At 43.2% G+C, this 18,895-nt stretch overlaps 1 protein-coding gene and 1 long non-coding RNA gene across 20 annotated transcripts in view; one reads left to right on the plus strand and one right to left on the minus strand.

Moving 5' to 3' along the window:
• Window positions 1-18,895, minus strand: part of FGD3 (FYVE, RhoGEF and PH domain containing 3) — a 111,130-nt gene that overhangs the window by 53,143 nt on the left and 39,092 nt on the right. For 2 of the 19 annotated variants that reach the window (XM_004944556.5, XM_046900170.1), the window contains exon 1: window positions 18,355-18,724. The exons of 14 other annotated variants lie outside the window; for them this stretch is intronic. Coding sequence is in view for 3 of the 5 variants with exons in the window: in XM_015293407.4 (XP_015148893.2) it covers window positions 12,152-12,305 (154 nt within the window). In the remaining 2 variants the exon portion in view is untranslated. Of the gene's footprint in view, window positions 1-11,521; window positions 11,559-12,151; window positions 18,725-18,895 lie in introns of those variants that run through there. 3 more of the 19 variants (XM_015293407.4, XM_040646758.2, XM_015293409.3) reach the window with 2 other exon arrangements.
• On the plus strand, window positions 893-14,710 carry LOC121106673. Its single transcript, XR_005839452.2, has 2 exons — window positions 893-1,052; window positions 8,794-14,710. It is a non-coding gene; the product is annotated as an uncharacterized LOC121106673 (long non-coding RNA).

Here is an 18,895-nt window from a genome sequence, read left to right on the forward strand (position 1 = left end):
TTAATATGAGAATGGCAGTGGCGTGTCACAGAAACCAAGAACTCCTGGTGCTCTGCCCTGAAACTATTAGGACTGCTTCTCCAGGGGATGAGTGGCACAGGGGCACAGTGCAGTCACACATAACCTTCCCAAAGGGCCAGCTTGGGGTGTCTGTGGAGCCCCTGAATGTAACAGCATTAAAGTCTGCTGTGAAACAACCTGCAGAAATGAGAATCAGTGTAACTCGGCAGGGACAGTCAGCTAAAAGATATCTCTAAGTCCTGAAAACATGCAGCCCTCCTTCTCTCCCTTTCTGGTTACAGCTCTCACGGCGGAACGCTCCCCTGGGAAATGATGGTCAGTGTCCTTACGAGAAAAACACACAGTTTGTAAACCACAGCAAACTACTGAGTGTCTGAGGAGGGCTGTGAGAAATTACGTAGATTGAGTTTAACTTACAACCACATAGAAACACATCCAGGAGGGAGAAGACTCTCTTCCAGAAAGAATAAAACAGATAAAACGGACAGATTTGTGCACATATATTTGTGCATATATATTTATGCATATCTGTGATTCTGTGATATAAAACACAGGAAGGCCCAACAACCCCCAGATCTGCACCTACAGCATTCCACTCTCGGGTTCATCGTACTTTTACCCTCTTCTGACTTCTTTTCAATGCCTTAGCTGAGGACACTTCCTTTAGCACGCATCTCAATAACATCCTGAGGGTTACCACTGAACATCACTGTCACACCATTTATGTTTTACATAAATTTGCATGAAGATCTCCCACCTTTAACATCATCAGCTAGCTTTAAAGCAAATTACTGCATGCTAACCCAAATAACTCAGGGCTATGCTTCACTGGCAGCGGTACACGCTTCATGCCCCTTGCCTTTCATCATCTGAATCAAAACAGACATGTCATTGAGAAGTCAGTTTTTAGCTCTGAGTTCTTCTTCCCTAAACCGCCTCCAAAAGCCAACTGCTGTGGGAGCACAGGTCCTAAAAATGAACTCACTACGCAGAGGTACAACACGCATAGTGCTCAAGATCCGCAAACGGAGGTAGGTGCACTGCTTTCATTGCAATTAACAACACTTGTCTGACCACTGAATAGTTCATTACTGTCTTTAGAAGGGGATGAGATTTCACTGTTGATTTATAACCCTTTCCAGTGCTTCTCAATTCTCACAAGTGCTTTTCGGTGCTGTTCAAAACCCAGCAGTGTGACCCCCCATGTGCCTACGACAGCATTCTGCTCACACCGTAAGGTCACCCCGGCCTGCGGCTGCAGGACGAGCAGCACTGCTGTCCCTGGGGGTCCTGGCCTCCCCCAACTGCCTCACCACCAGCACTCACACAGACAGGGTGGGCTGGCAAACCCCCTAGGTACCGACTACGAATTCCTAAGATTCCTAAGATAAATGTTTGCTCTACATTTGTGTGTATATTTTATAAATTATAGATGAGCGTAAGTGGAGAGAAGATCTCCAAGTGACAGAAACGAGGAGTTTTGCATGTAATTCTCTCCTACCACACTACTTCAAATATGTGTCTAAAACATTCCTACTGAGACCTTCACACTCCTTATGTCACGAAGCAAAGGCAGAAGGACGAGCACACCTCAGAAACACAGCTGTCAGAACACCACAGCACGCAGCCCTGTGCTGGGGAAAGCGACAGGACAGCTCACCAAACCAAAGAGGCACTCGGCTGCAGCTGCAGGCTTTTTGCTCTGCCATCATCCCATCCCAGCCAGCCCAAAGTAATGACTCCTAAAAGATTGCTTGGATGTTTTGTGTTCACACCACAGCAGATCAACAAAGTCTGCTAGGTGTAATTCAGCTCGCAGCAGACACACTGCAAACTTTCCAGGACAAGTACATTGAATCTGTGTTAGCCACGTGGAAGATCACTTTTCCCTAGGAAAAAGTGGTCATTTTATACCAGGCTGCCAAGCCAGCCCTCCTCAGGAGTGAAGATGAGAAAATGAGCAGGGGAAGGTCAGCAAGGCCTGGTTCCTCACAGCGGTGAGTTAAAAAGGAGCGGAAGTAGTGACCAGAAAAGCCATACAGAGAACAGCCTGAGACAAAATAAAACTAGGCTCGCTTAAAAGGAAAGTAAGAACGAAACTGAAGCAAAGCATTACAGAATACCTTCCCCTGTCAGAACTAACAATAGGCATGTTAAGCCCAAACACAAAAATATTTTAATCTCCTGTACGAAACAGGATGTGTAAGAGAAGTCGGCGCTCGTTTACCTGTGCTGTGTGAGGCTATCAGCGGCACGAGCAGCAGCTGCCTGCTCAGCCAGGCCCAGGCATGGCCAAGCAGGCAGGCAGGGAGCTGCAGCCAGGTCTCAAGGTGCTGGCCACCCTGCCCCAGCTTTGGAAAATAATTCCAAGGCTTAACTTATCTTTAACTTCATGGGATACAGGAAACAGCCTTTCAACTTAAAACACACTTAATTTATCATTCGAGTGCCGGTGATTACTCAGAGATCAGTCAATTTTTGAGACTGGCCACAGTTTTGAGAAATTTACACTCAAGTTGCTTTTCATACAGCCATACAGAAAGTAACACTGCAGGATACTGAACCCACATCTCCATGGCTGGAAGGCAGCGCTATGAGCTTTTGCAATTAATCAAAGCAAAAAGGACAGGCTAAGACAAACTAATTCTTCTCGAGAAAGCATTTGCCTGGCTTTTCCCCTTGAATGGCATAATTGAATTACTCTAGGCTAAAATAATAGGCACAGTAACTTTCTGTGACACCATGATCAAAGGCAGAAAAAGAAAAAAAAAAGATTCTTGTATCTAGTAAAGAAAGCAGGTTAAAGAGTGACAAAGAAAAGGGGTAGCAGCCTGGGGCAGATGTCAGCTGGAATGACACTACAAGGGACAAAAGCCCCACCAGCAGCACCACATGTCAGGACGTCATTCACCACGCAGGTAAGGCAAGAGACATCCTCTACAGCAGGAAGGCAGGCAGAGAGAGAGGGGCAGCCAGGTTCATCTCTTCAGTGCATGCCAGTCTTTATTTCTGCCTCCTGAAGCGCAGAGCAACTCCTTTGACTTCAGTACCAGGTTTCAGCTTTAATACCAGCAGCAGGCAAGGTCCAGGTGTCACAAGTTCTGCTTAAGTCACTGCAGGTGCCCACTTGGACTACAGATAATCAGATTTATGTTCATGTATTTCATTACAAGTATAATGAAATCCAGAATTCGTTAATCCATAAAACCTAATTTTGCTTTTTCTCTTTTGCAAGAAGATGGAAGATAACGCTCCTCTCTTCCTCATTTATTCCTGACTTTACACCTCCTTCACACCATGCAGCAGAGCAGCAGCAATTCAGATCACCCTTCCCTGTCCCTTCCCCTTGCAGTCCCAAACAGGCTTCTCATCCCCCTTTGCTGGTTATGAGCTCAGTTCAGTGCTGGTCCCCGGATACAGCCCAACTGTTCTATGCACATCACTGGGAGCCTCCCCTTGGCCACCCCAGAGGCTCCACTCCACCCAGTGCTGCCTGACTGCTGCACACAGTGTCCGCCATCACCTCAAAGGTCCCCAAGGGCACAGCACAGGATGCTGCTGCAACCGTAAACTCATTTTCACCACAGACTTCCCAAATGAAAGCTGCCACTGCATCCATCCCTAAGCCCTCACTGACCCCAGAGACCACACTGAGCCCCCCAAGGAGGAAAGCTGGAACACCAGTTATTTGGTGCAACTCTGACTTTCTTTCTTTTTTCTTTTTCTTGACAGGTAACAGGTTTTTCACTATGATGAAAGAGTCCTGATTTACAATTACACTGATTATGCAAATCAAAGAGTATATTTCAAGTTAATAACGCTCCCGGGAGTTCACATCTGTACTGCTTTAACACAGGAATCACAGCACCAGAACAATCCATTACTGTAAAAATCCAGAGAGATTTTACATAGGTTAGACACAAACAAATTACCCCAGCCAAAGCCACTCCAATTTGTTCCTCTCAGATTACCTGCATCTGAGTGATTTACTGTCTTGGGGATTCTTTTCCTAGAACAAAGAGAAAGATGGCAGATCTGCCTTTCGCAGAGTTGTTTATATGGTAGGAAGGAGAAAGAGAGGGAAAAGCGTTACACTGCCCACCCTCGAGTGATTTACAGGGCTAACACAAAGGCCACGGCACAGCCATGTGCTAAGAACCATCACTGAGACCCCAGCCTTCTTTTCAATCTGTGTCACAGAAAAAAAGGCTTCAGCTATTTCCTCTCTTACTAGAAGCTTCTTACATTTTTTGCTAATGACAAAAGCAACATGCAAGACTCTTTCACACTGCTCTGCTGATGTGCTTGTGAATCTTCTTAATGGCACACATTACAGCGGGTAAACTCTCATTTAGCCAATAAGGAGAGATTATCCTTCACTTAAGATTTAATGACAATATAATGCGTCTCCAACAGTCTCCCAATTAACTGCCTTTTTTTATTCTTATCTTGAAATATTTTATTGGTTTTAGTAAGCTGATAATTATCTTTTGCTCATTTAAAAGGCTATTTAGATCCTAAATAAAACCAGGTAGAACAGGTGGGTTTTTTTTGCTAAGGAACTGAGCTTCTCTGGGAGAGGCCAGCTTTTCTCCATTTCCATAAGGTGCTGTCAATTCATACTGCAGCATTTAAGCAAAATCAAATTCATTACTGAAAACTGTAATGAGTATTTGTAAACTGATATGCTATTTTGATAGCAGAGCTGATTATTGCAAAATATCTGCAGCAATGCACTTCCAGTAGCTCCCGACAACCATTAAAGAACATATTCCAGCTCTTACTGCTGCTTGGTAACACCCTACTGGAAGCATCCTGCCTTGTCAGAAAACAGCAGGGTCATGGAGTCTTGAGGTAGCTCAAACAGAGCAGTCACAGTAGGCCACCAGAAATCTGAAGGTTGAGATGCTTAGGTTGTCTTTCTCTCCCTTTGCAATTCAATAACAAATAAGGGATTTGCAATCACAAGTGCAGTTGGAGTGCATGTATATCTGACCCTAAGTTCCTTCAGAAGCAGTACAGCCAACACAATGGAGGTCTCACAGAATGGCTTGAGTTGGAAGGGACCTTAAAATTCATCCAGTTCTAGCCCGTGCCATGAGTAGGGCTGTAACTCACCAGGTCAGGCTGCCCAGAGCCCCATCCAACCTGGCCTTAAGCACCTCTCTGCACAGGCCTCAGAGAGGTCTGGCCATGAAGTTCTGGATGCCATCTCCCAGAGGCCCTGGGCAGCCCACATCTCCCGGGCCTTTGGTTCCAGCTACACTGCATCTCAGCCAACTGGATCAGCAAACCTCCAATGTGTACATAAGCTGTAACTCTCTGCTTGGTCTGCTGGAGGATAACACTTGCACAGAACGCATTGCGTTGTTAGATCATTTTGTCCACTAGTATCTCCCTCAAAAAGTGAGAAACATTTCATTGTATCTGCTTTAGGCCTCCAGCAGGGCTTTAACCAAAACAAGCACCCTGACCCGTAAGCAACAAGCAGCAGTAGGTTTACAGCCTGTGGCTGCACCTGTCTGGGCTGTCAGCCAAACCCCCAGGAGCAAAGCTGGCCCACCTGCTGTGCCCACCACAGGCCTGCCTGCTCACCGCTGCCCTGTACGGAGGAGTCTGATGGATCCCAGTTCCTAACCACTGACACACAAAGTAAGATAAAAAGCACTGGACATACATATCAAAACCAGGTATAATAAAAAAAACCTGCAGTGTACACACTGGAAATCAAGTGGCTGAGATAAGGCTCCATTTCCCACAACAAGGCCAATCCCACCAAAGTGAAGCAACACAGGCACTCCTGATGTCAAATCCATCATTGCTTCCATTTCCAAGGAGATACACAAGCATATTCTGTATTTTCCAGATAGAAGAACTGAGAATCAAGTGTTATTTTGCTTGCACTAAAATCATCTTGGCCTAGATAAGTGCTTTTATAGACTGTGATCTACTGTCTCTAAGGACTTAGCAGGAAAACGAACCCAGAAAGGTTAAAGGTGCTCCACATAAACAACACAGGGATAAGTAAACTGGAAGAGACTAAAAACCACTGAACTGGTTCCAGTATTTTGGATCCCAGAGCAGACAGGATAGGATAAAGCTTCCTTTATACTTACTTCACCCTGGCAAGCACCAAAGAAAGTAGCACCAACTCAAAGGCCTGTAACAAGGACCGTGCAAAAAAAGCTACAGTAAAAAGATCTATTGTTGGTTTTCCCAACAAAACTCTAGCTAATTTACTGTATCTGCAGTAACCATTTCTTTTCTGTTATTTATAATCACATTTTCATCAAATCAGTAGCTACTGACAGGCTGTAAGAGCGTTCTGCAAGCACCTAGCTCATTATCTGAGACAACAGCTGTAAATCACAAACACTAAAATCCTTGTGACTTACAGCTCAATCTTTGTCCTCAAGAGAAGAACATACCATACATGATCTCAAAATTGGATTACAACTCTGACAGTTTAAAGAAATCGAGGAAAAAAATGAAACTCAAGATGAACATATATTATATCTGTGTATATATATATACACGTTACAGTAGCACAAACTGTGCAATCAAATTAATAGCATAGAAACAATTTACATTTTCTCTTGCTCAGTGATAATCTTCAATCCTGAAATAAACTAAGAAAGAGTCTGGTCTGTCATTATATGAAATGCAAATGGCAACTGGCATTTTCAAAGAGAAGTATATGAACGATAAGGATAATCATTAACCATGTTACTTGCTCGGGATATATCTAAATGACTGTGTATGAAATTCTATTTCATAAAATAGCATTTACTGTATGGCAGTAATTGTTTCAATAATTAGTGGTTTTCAGGAAATTTCTGCCTTGTTATTCCATATTGTCCTTTTATTGATGGAGAATACTGAATGTGTACAATGTATGCTTGCTGGCAAAGCTGAGCGATAAGGGGAGAGGATAATGGAAATAACAGAGGGATTTAAGAATAAGGGTGATTACTGAAACTTAGAAGCCATTAAGAAATACACAAAGAGATGTAATAGTAGAAGAAAAAAAGAGGAAAAGAAAGATTATTGAAAGATTGTTTCAGATACTGAATGACTTGTAATGAATTCATAATTCTGATCTCTTACTTTACTTGACTAATTAATTTATACTGTCACAATTTTATCAGTTCTTTAAAATGGGTTATGGATAAATGTGTTCTATCGTTGTCATTCTTCTTTGGATTTATTATAATCTATTGGCTCCAGCTAGCGTAAACTGCTGCAAATATCACAGCACACAGGAAAACACCTTTGAATGAGTCACCTTTTGCAACAATAACTTTATACCCAAGGCAAACAACTGAGTTAGCATCAAGCAACCAACAGTGACATTTACACCTTTAAATCTGCCAGCACACTTTGTGCTTCCTTAGCAGCACATTGCTCAGTGTCAGCAAACTTGAGATTTCAGAAGCCCTTCAAAGAATAACAACAATTAAAAGAGGCACAAGAAAGCATGCAACGAAACCTGATTATGCCTTCATGTTTTCTCCAGCCCCCCGGCTGCCCAGCACCCCACAAGTGACTGACACTGACTGGCAGCGCAGTTGCTCACCAACCACTGACCTGTGGCATCAGAAGACGCTTTTGCATCCTGAAACATGCTGTGATTGTCACCGAAGTTAGCACTCAGTGCCTTAAGCTATGTTATTCTGCTCATAAAGTCATTGGGGCTAATTAGGAGAAGCTCAGAGCTTAGGCTTCACCCTCCCTATATCCAAATCAGGCATTCATAAATATATGCAAATTGTGCATTATCTTCCACCACCCTCAGTAGGGAGTGACAGCTCTCCTTTGAGAAACCCAAAAGGAAGATGACAGCCATAGGCTCCAAGCTCAGGTTCTTGTTCCCCTCTGAGCAGACACCAAGGCATGCTGTAACCCCAAGGCATCAGCCCAGTGGGAACTGCAGCCAGATGCCCAACACAAGAACCGAACCCGAGGAGGGCTCCCAGCCCACACTGCTTTTCACCTTCCTGAGCACTTACTGCTCTGTGATCACCACCTAATGTGGACTTCATCCATCACAGCTTTAACCCTCAGGTCAAAATGCAGCATGACAATGCACATATCCCAGGACTAATTTAATCATTGGAGTTAATCTTTTTTGTACATCTTAGTTGCCAGGTATAAAATGGGAAAATAATACTTGTTATTGAAGTGTTATGAAAATAAACACACCAGGTTAATGCTAAGAGGAAGGCACAGAGCACAAGATGTACAGTAGAGAACTACTAAATTCCTCTACTGTTCCCTATAGGAAGGAGATGGATTTGATCAAAGAGAAGTGTGGCTGGCTTAGATTTCAATATATTTTTTGTAATCTTAGAATTCTTTAAATGTCATCTAAAAACATTAAATAATACTTAAACTCAATATTGGAAATACACGTAAGGGCATAAAATCTCAATTTATTCAGTGATCTGTTGAAAACACAATTTATAATGTTAAATTAAAATTCCTTAGTTTTGGCATTTGAAAATGATACCACTTCAAAATATTAAAAAAATAAGCTACCTGAAAGGCAGATTGCTAGATTCACAACATCTGAATATGAAGTAACACGGCTGCCAAATTGAATGGCTGTGGTGTTCAAAGAGGATGCGATCAAGTCCATTAAGGCATCGCCATCTGGACATGGGGGACTGGGAACGGTGGGGGCAGGAGCCTCTGTTCTCCCCAGGGAGACAAACTGCCTTGTGAGACCATCATTACCTTTATTATTTACACCACAGCGTTGACGTTTTACAGACAGATAAAAGACCAGAAGCCCTGCCCTTGGGAATGAGAACCTACGAGGATAGAGCAAAGCCATACGACCAGCACCAGCCCCACTGCCTAGTTTCTCCCCTTGTTCGGGGAAAGAAGGAGATCACAAATCTGAGAGATCTCCCTGGAATACGCAGTGATGAACTGGAAACACCCATGCACTGCAGTGACAGCCACAAAACTAAGCAGTACTACCTGCAAGTGCTAACAGGCTATCAGACTGAGGGGACTGCGGAGGAAGGTCAGTCTGCGACTAGCAGTGTGAAATAAGTAGGTAAGAATGAGCAACAGCATGAAATACCCCACTCCTACTTAACCCTTACTGATGACTTTCATTTTCCTTTGCATTATGGCTGCAGAAATGAACATTTTAATTTGTGTATGGGTGGCTCTTTGCACTATTTCAGACATGCAGACTGCCAGCCCAATGTGGAACCATCTATTGAGCAGTCAAATCATCGGAGCTGGCACCGTAAGATGGATACCAGCAATAACAGCTCCAGAAGGCAGCAAGCAATGGGAAAAAAAAGCACAGGCAAACATTTACCACGAAGAAAATCCACTGGCTTCCCCTCTGATGTTCCAGGCAGCCCAGAGCACCAGAATTTGGGTTCACTCAAAAACTCCTTCCAAGCAGGAGCACCCCCAGTCCCTGCAGCCTGACAACGGGCTGCCTTCTCAGAAAACCTGCTCTCACTGCCTGTGTCATCACAGAGAAGCAACAACCTCAATCTGACATATTTTATCTTAAAACTGGGGCAGGCTAGCAGCTCACACATTAACCACCGCTGAGCTAAACACATCGACAGCGCTTTACTTTTCTGCCATAATGTGATTGCCAACAGTTGCATTCTTGGACTCTTATTTTGCTCAAGCATGTTCCTAATTCATGTAAAATTAATTAAAAAGGCAGGGGGAAAGGCCTGACAAATAGGAGTGTGCCAAAAGCCACTCCCTCACCTACTTCAACTGCCATTTTCAGACTACCTAGAAGAAATCCAGGCTCCAACAGCAGAGAACGCCATCCCTTGCACTGCAGAAGCAGCATTAATTCCATTTTCTCACTTAACTCGGAGCTTAAAGTTGGAAAGAAAACTCATTCCTAGAGATTTTTCAGATGATCTTTTTCCAATAAAAATGGAAGTTTTTTCTATGAACTGAACAGAGGCGAGTCTCACTAAGTGAAAATAAAACTCTCATACGCAGCACTCATCTACCACCAAAAGATCTTGAATATGACAAATAACCATTCACACACATTTCTTTAATGAAGAAACTTTCCAGGTTATTATTATGCTAGGAAATATGCCTCAAACAAGAAACATTCATTATCCAGGCTGGATGCAGCTTTGAGCAGCCGGGTCCAGTGGGAGATGTCCCTGCCTATAGCAGAGGGGCTGGAAGTAGATAATCTTAAAGGTGCCTTCCAACCCAAACCACTCTATGATTCTATGATCTACAAATCCATGCACCAGGGCACTTCTAAGGTGAAAACATCTATTTTCTATATGCCTTTACCTTTCTCACAAACACTCCCCCCCAGAATACATCCATGAGCTGGGTTCACTGCTGCCGATACTGTAGTTTAAATACGGTGTGTATGTACAACTACACACATATACCCCCTGTGCCGACTCCCAAACTTCCTCCAACACCCAGTTTACTTAACACCGTTCTCAGCACTGAATCCTCACCCTGCAAACACTTCTTCCACAGCATAAAGCCCTGAATGTGAATACAGAAGTCAGAGAAACTGTTGAGAAGGATCACCAAGTTTTAATTAGCTTGCTTTTGTTTATTTTTACAAAGCTCATAACCAAATTTGCTTTTGTCTTTTAACACAGAGGAAGAAATAGGTTAGTATTCATTGTGGATAATGATCTCAAAAAGCTCGGCTCATGTTTCTGCACAATGCTTCCAGAGGTACGCAGACAAATTATAGCAGCCAGTATCAGTACCATTCCACAATGCCATATTTTGCAGAAGCTATTTGTTCTTCTCTTTGTCCTCGACAATGCTTTAAATCAATTGCTGATTTGTCTGGATAATTAACATCCCAAATCCAATTCTTCACAGATGAATTGGAGCGAGTTTGAGTATCAGAGAATGCAGCTATTCATCAGCAGACAGTTCTCACTCAGTGGGTGCACAATGGCTTAAATTTTACTGCACGCTGAAGATGATGCAATTACCAAGCTTGAAAGGAATGTAATCTATACCACCAAAGAAAACGTTCATAGCAGTATGATCAGTGAAGGATAAACAAGAAAGCAATATTTTACCATTACAAGAAACAAAAGTACTGATCTGCAAAACCCAATTGCCTACATGATGCACCGCTATGCTGAGAAACAGTAGGCAGTTAAACAGAAAACTCATTATGGAGAGAGATGGATTAATGAAAATGTGAAAGCTGGTACCCTTAGGTGGCTACTATTAGTCCATTCATATCAATCTAATTCTCACTGTTCTTATTACAAGCAAACTGGTGGCAAGTTATTTTTAACTCATCTCTCCAAAAGATGCACCTGAACTCTTCCTCCCTTTGGACTTCCCTAGTCAAAATGCTGCCCAACAGCTCAGCAGATCTGGCAGTGCAGGACTCATTTTGGGCTACTACTGTGCACTTTGCAGCCAGCAGCCCTGTAACAACTTCTGATGGCCCTCCTAGTGCTCTGCGTCCTGCCTCACAGCCAGCAACAGCGCTCACCTTCCAGATCCCAGAACTTCATCCCAGCCACGGTGTGCGTTCCTGCCTTCCCTCCAAGTACTCCCAAACGATGAGCGAGTCCAGAGTTTAACTTCCCAGCAAGTGCAGACCAGAAAGCTCATCTCCAGCCAATCTCACCCAGAACACAAGGCATAACACCTTTCCAGGAAAATAAACTGCTGTGGCCAAGAGACATGGGCAATAGAAGTTTTTGTAGGAAGAAAAGAACTTACCGTTTTGGCTTGTTTTTTAAGGTAAATTAACATAGATAGAAAAAAAATAAGAGTATCTTTAAGGCAGACAAGCCTTTCTTCAGGTTCCCTTCATTGGCTCTGCCAATGGAAAAACATTTCAATTTCTGCAGGTATTCAGATACTCCTTTTGTTGAAAGCAAATTTCCTGTATTTTAAGGATGATTATACTTGCGGTATTTCACATGACCAAGCTTCTACTTTTTCATCAGCTATACAGGATCATTTGGAGCTACTTTACATGTCGCCATGGATCTGTCCATACCTTTCCAGTCATTTTCCCACCAGCAGATTGAACGTCTTTTTGCCTCACCACTGAAGCCACTGATGCCATGTTGATAAACCAGTGACATGTTCAACTTGTGTACCTGCTCCTCACCTTTCCTCCCCCTGCTTCCATCAGCTGAGTGACCTGAATGCCTCACAGGTGCCTGCAGGAGATGGGCCAGGGCTGCCGCCACTGCGTTCAGGAGGAGACTCTTCATTTGCACTGCATGATCTGAGAGCATTTTGACCCAAACCACACAGTGCATTACACTGCCTTCTAACCACAGCTTTCACTCCTTTTCTCTGGTTAAGGTTCAAACTAGCAGTAGATGCACAGTCTGAGACTTGCACATGCAAGTTAAGTGGCTTAGAAATAAACCCACATCACATTAATTCAACACAGATTCCCATACTATTGGAGAGAACTCCTTAGTTCATTTCCATGTAGAAAGATGAAGGAAAAACAGGATTTACCCCACTTTGAAATATTCTCTTACTCTTTACTCAGCCTACCTCAGACATAAAAAACATTCAACCCAACTGCTGTACTTTGGGCACACAAGTGCAAGAATAAATCTGGATGTATTGCCTAGATTATTTCACTGTCAAATGACTACTTCAGGGCTCCAGATTGTCAGATTGCATTTCTACATTTTAAAATAATAATAGGAAAAGGTTAATGAAACATTTTCATTGGAAAACTGCTCAGAACAGGCACGAGAGACTGCTGCTCCAAAAATGCATCGGTTGAAATGATTTATTTTCATATAAAAGAGCAGTCCTTCAAATCACACCTTCTAGAAACTCTGTTTCAAGAGCACTCAAGACACAGCTACACTTGAATTTTGTGAACATCTTGTCTTTCTCAGCTACAAAGGTGACACACCATGTAATCTAATGTGATTCCCCTGCCTTGGTCTATCCATGCAGAAGATCGTCACCAAATGAGATCACTATAAAGGCAGGATATACAGTAAAGCACGTGCTATCTATTTTTACCATGAAGTTTTTTTGTTTTTTTTTTTTTTAATTTTTATTTTTTATTAAAAAAAAAAAAAGCAAAATCAAGCATTAGGAGAAAACACACCATTAATGGGAGTGTTTGCCTGTTTTTTATTGTTATTTTCAAGTTACCTTCCTAAGTACAGGGATGCTCGAGAGCTCCTCGGGCTTTGAACCTCCACCATAGCAATTTTTCATTTCCCATGAACACCGATGATAATAAGTGTAGTTTGAGCAATTTTCAACAGAGTGAAGCAAAAAAAGAACTCATTCCAACAGACAGATACTCATGTCCCGTAGCAGACAAGAGAACTAATTATAAACATGAAGCTCGGTGATGAGAAAAAAATTAATTACTGAGAATTACTTTCACTGAATGCCAATTTACTAATTCTAGCACAATAACCAAAGGCATGAAACAAGCATTTCCCAAACAGTCTCACCCTCTTGGATGCACGGCCACTGCTGGAGCAGCAGAAGAGGTTTGGTGCCCCTGGCCCACCTGCATTCACACTGCCCCAGCTGCAAGGAACCCAGCTGCAGGATCTGACAGAAGACACAAATAATGACTGCAAATAGCCCAGGTAGGGACCCATTCCACTCCTCACCTGTTGCAAAGCAAAGCTAACACAAACACAAAATACAATCAGAAAGTCAAAATCTGGTGTGAATATTAGAACATATTCCCCAGTACTCCACGACCAAACTAAAAACCACCAACTGTCAGGAATATAGGGTCAGGAATATAGGCTCCAGTCTCGGTCCTCCATGACCTAAATATTCACTGATTAGCACTTCTGTGCATTTAACTCTTCAAGGGCCCAATGCTGTAAGAACTGAGCCTCCAGCCTCTCCATCCAGACTGCTGAAAGTGAACAAAGAGAACGAAAATCTCCCCTTTATAAGGGAGACTGACCATCTCACAGGGGCAGGCTGTGAGCTCCAAGAGTCCCCTGCATCTCATACCAGCCTACATGTTAGTATGTCTAGTTCATGGCAACTGCCGTTCACTCTGCTTCTCATGCCAACAATTCCAAAAAAGTACAGTTTCACAGACTATATTCAACACTGAACAGCAGAAAGGGTGATGGAGCACTGGAACAGGCTGCCCAGAGAGGTTGCGCAGTCTCCTTCTCTGGAGATACTCAAGACCCATGTGGACACTTTCCTGTGCAACCTGCTGTAGGGAACTTCAGAGTTCAGCCAACTTTCTGAACCAGAGTTCAGTCCAACCTTCAGAGGTTGGACTTCGTGATCTCCAGAGGTCCCTTCCAACCCCTGTGATCCTACGATTCTACGAAAACCTGTGGTAGAGGGCAGAACTTCACACAGGTGCTGGCAGTGGGACTAGAGATGCAGTTTTATACTAAACCTGATGGAGTTCATCCATTGCGTGGGGAAGTATAGTGAAAGAAGGCTGCACCCTGATGGGAGCCAGCAAGATGAGACCACAGCCCCCAGAAAGCAGAACTGAGCCATTGTGCTTTGCCCACCTCTCTACAATGCACAGCACGTCAGCAGTCTGCACCCAGCAGAGCCCAGTCGCAGCACAAATCAGCTCTGCAAACAAATCAACACAGATTCATCTTCTTGCCTTCTCAGACCAAAGTGTCAGTTGTTCAAAGAAAGCAACCCACATTAAAACCAACCTGTCTTTGATAAAACCAAACACGTTGAGACCTACAGTTATTTCAGTGAAGCATTTCCTCCAGATGCATCATTTTGGAGGTAGGGGTTCTTAATGCCGCATCTTCATTTTTAGTAGAAACAAAGCTTGAGTGGATCCCATGCTTAAGTGAAGATGCTCTGTTTGGGTTTCCAGTTGGAACACACAACTACAGAAACCTTGCGGGTCTTTTTTCTTCTAAACAGTTCAGTTGTAACAAGTTGTGAACTCACCCATGCTAGTCAATTTATCAGTTTTAGCGGGGGAGCGGGCAGACACCCTGTATCTTAAGGAATTAAATTAAATTAATAAAATTAAAGAATTTTGGACCTGGGATGAAGTGCTTCATGGCAGTCTGCATAGCAGCACTCCCCATGTACCAGGGAAAAGACCAAGCAGAAGGACTGCACTGCATGCTAGCACCAGGCTTGGGCACAGCAAATACAGGTTGTTCCTAAAAAGATACTGCAAAAAACATGACTGCACTCAGTACCTGAAAAGCCTGACAGAAAGTCTTGTTTTTACCCCACACAGAAATTGACAAAATGAACAGAAAGATATATATATATATATTTATATATATCTTGGTTTGAGGCAGTGGCTCTTAAGAGTACTGCTGCTAACTTTACATGGAGTAAAGTGTAATTTCAATCTCCAGGATCCTTAAATGCCAAGAATGCTGCAAGCCACTGGGGATGTCAATCTGCCCTACTCCCATTGGACCTTCAGACATCTAGAGGGTTTGGATTTCATTACAGCATCAAGGCTGTCTCATGGCATGGGAATAAGGGGAAGTAATTTATTCTTAGAAGAAAGACAATTATCCTCCTGGTTCATCCAGCAAAGAATTCAATTGACACAATCACCACGTTTAACTCCAGTATCGCTAGGTACACAGAGTAGATGAGAAGCAAAGGGAGTGACAGAAGCAGCTGAAATCTATTTCTGATCTGATCTTCTTTTTTTTTTTCTTTTCAATGCTATTCCCAAATTAATGACTTTCAACTTCTTGCCTCCAGCATTTAAGGTATGTTTTCCTAACTTTAAGGCTCTTGAAAGCAATATGTGAAACCACAAAAATCTGTATAACCAAACTCCAGCAGATTCTTGCTCTTACTTGTTGTTCTCATCACTGATTTATCTCATTGCTTTCGGCCTCTGGCTCAAATGAAATCTTTTCTCAGATACTCAAGATGTATTTCCCAAAAAACTGGATTTTCTGCACAGCTGCTGTATTTGAAATGATAACATCAAGTAACAGTAAGGAAAAGGGGACATAATGTCATGTAGACATGAAGTTCTTCACAGGGAACCATTCTACTCAGCTCCAGATAATTCCTTTACCTGGAACTTCAGTTCCAGCGTTAGACAGAATTCAGTACTCTTCCAAATTTAAGAAAAAAAAAGTCCTTATATGACTTGTGTAGCAGCAAGTAAAACATTAGGTTGATAGGAACAGAGGGGAAAACCTCCAGCTCTTCATTTGTCTTGTCAGGCAAGTGCAGTAGCATGGCAAAGACAAAAGTCATGTTGTATTTGCTTTTCAATTGACTTAATAATGCAACATGTTCACAACTCTGCCACAAGAGCAGCTAAGTCCATATGTTCTAAGAAGATGTCAAAGATAATACACTTCACCTCGAGATTCACATATGATAAGGCACAAGAGACAATTGCAATTTTTACTTCAATGAATCCAAATTACAGTGGTTTTTTCCCCCTCAAGAAGTATATGCAGATATCTTAAAAGTATTTAATTATCCTTCTCTACTGATACTGAAATGTCACCTCCATCATCTCCACTGAACATCCACATGTTACTCCATTAAATACACTATGAATTACACAGTTTGCTGTTACAAATAAGAAGCAAGTCCCTTCCCTCCCACCCTATAAGTCCTGCAAAGACGGCACTAGAGAAAGATGTGCAGATAACCTTCCTAGTCCCCAAACTAAATATTGCCTTAGAAGAGCCCTGAGCTCTGTCACCCCAAAATACCAACCCTAATGTAAGCATCTGTCTAAATTCATGCATATGCCAACAGCTGTGGGAGTGGAGACCACAGACACTGCCGTTCTGGCACAGCCTCTCTTCTTGTACACTCTCTCTAACCCAGTTTTTCACTCCTTTCCATACCGTGCCAGCACTTCAGAAGAGTTTGAAGTGCCCTGTACAGTCCAACCCTCATCAAGCTGGAAAATTTTGTACAAGGTGAAAGTGAAGTGCCTCAGAGAGAGAGAAACTGAAGACCAATTTCACCTCACCCCCGACAGTGTGTCTTTGGCAAGAGCAGGTCTCTATGAGTGGGGAGGAGCAGCCTGCATCACATCTTGCTAAAACCTCCAGGCACTTCTCTTGCACTGGGTGCATTCAGTACCACTTAGCAAAGAAGAGAAAATAACTGTCTCTTGACCATAATCTGATTTCTCCTTCACAGCCCATAGGCTCATGCTATATTCCAGCCTTATCTGAACACAGATGTTCTTATACATCAGTTTACACGTAACTTTCAGAAGTGATGCCACAGCTGCTCAGAACCACACAAGAGCTCAGCAGAAGTTTTTGGGCTGCAACACGAGAATCATAGGAAATGCAGACATATAACTAACTCCTGGCTGCAGGTCCTCATGTCCCTGTTTAAGATTCCATCTGAGCTGCACTGTGAATTATCTGTTTTACAGCACTTACCCAAAAAGCCCTACAGACGCAATGTACACTAAAAGCTGGATAACACTGAGCACCGAACCAACAGGAGCTGTAAGATATTCCCTCCAACATCTCAGAGAATGCACAAATAAATATTTAGAAAACAACAAAACACAGAAGGGGTGGAGGGAAAATCTGATCCAGGTCCCCGTGTTGTCATGGTGACTTCACAGCCATTATGTACTTCAGACACATTTAGAGAAAAGCTACATTTTTACCCCTCCCCAATCAAATAATGCAAGGAGAAACAAAAATCCGGCCAGCTTGTCACAAGTCAATCAAATGGCAACACAATTCTTTGCTCGGGCCCCCCTAAAATATGTTAACTAATAAATAATTGCACTGTGATGCACATGCTCAGCATAAAAAAGGACATAAGCAGAAAACTAGAAGTAATCATCTGCCAAATCGGTTTTCTCGAGCAAGATGAAGATACTGTTTGAAATGCTTCTGACAATGCTCGTATCAGACAGGTTTCTGCCTTCAGAATATTTAAAACATCATTACTTACAACATCATTTCATTCCTCCCTATTTGCAGATGCTGTTTGCAAGCAATTGGTTTTCCTTTAACAAGTACTACCAGTTCCACATGCTGCTCGTACCGCACAGAGCAATCAAATAGCCTTAGCCCAAATATAACAAAATCCTCTCAACATCCACACGCAAATGCCACACAAATAAGGATTTTAGAAAAGCATGCAAAGAGATGATAAAATCAATCCGGCTCATTACAGCAGCAAACACAGCGAGTGCTTTACTCCCAGCTTTTCAACTGCCCCCACCAAACACGCACAGCTAAGTGCACCGACACCAAGCAGCGGCAAACGCACAATGAAGCCAAAGAGCAGACATCTGTTAAGGCACCATTTTCTACGTGATACCTGAGCAGACATTACCGAGCCCACAAACAGCACGATTTCAGCAGCTCGCAGGCTTACCAGCGGCGCACCCGCACAGCCCGGCCAGCCATCTGCCCGCTGCCACCTTGAGCTGGGGAGGAAACCGCCGCGTCCGCTTCACGGAAGGATCGCTCCAATAGCCCCCACCTTCCAAGTTAATCAATTAATGAAGCAAGACTGTTTTTCCTTACTAGGCACCGTACGGACACTAGGTCACTTGAAGGTTGCCCGTTCTTTCCTGCTGTAGGGCCTCACAAATAACAAACGCCCATCCAAATTCAGCTTTTTTTTTTTTTTTTTTATTCATTCAAAGCTGCAGGAATACCCTCAGCCCTTGACAATGCCAGCATGCATGATGAAAGAGCAAAAGTAGTTTGGAGGCTGCCGAAAGCCGGCCCCGGGTTTCCATGGCAATAGGCGGAGGGGAGCGAGGGGAGGGGGCTGCGGCGCTGACAGGCCGCGCTGATGGCTGTGCAGGGCCTGGCGGGAGGGGACCACCAGCACCACCAGCACCAGCCCATCTCTTTCACTTTCGCTGAATCTCCTGAGATGAACTGCACTTTGTTACACGCAGTACTCG

Source organism: Gallus gallus, chromosome 12, assembly GCF_016699485.2.
Source record: "Gallus gallus isolate bGalGal1 chromosome 12, bGalGal1.mat.broiler.GRCg7b, whole genome shotgun sequence".
Classification (NCBI taxonomy): Eukaryota; Metazoa; Chordata; class Aves; order Galliformes; family Phasianidae; genus Gallus; species Gallus gallus.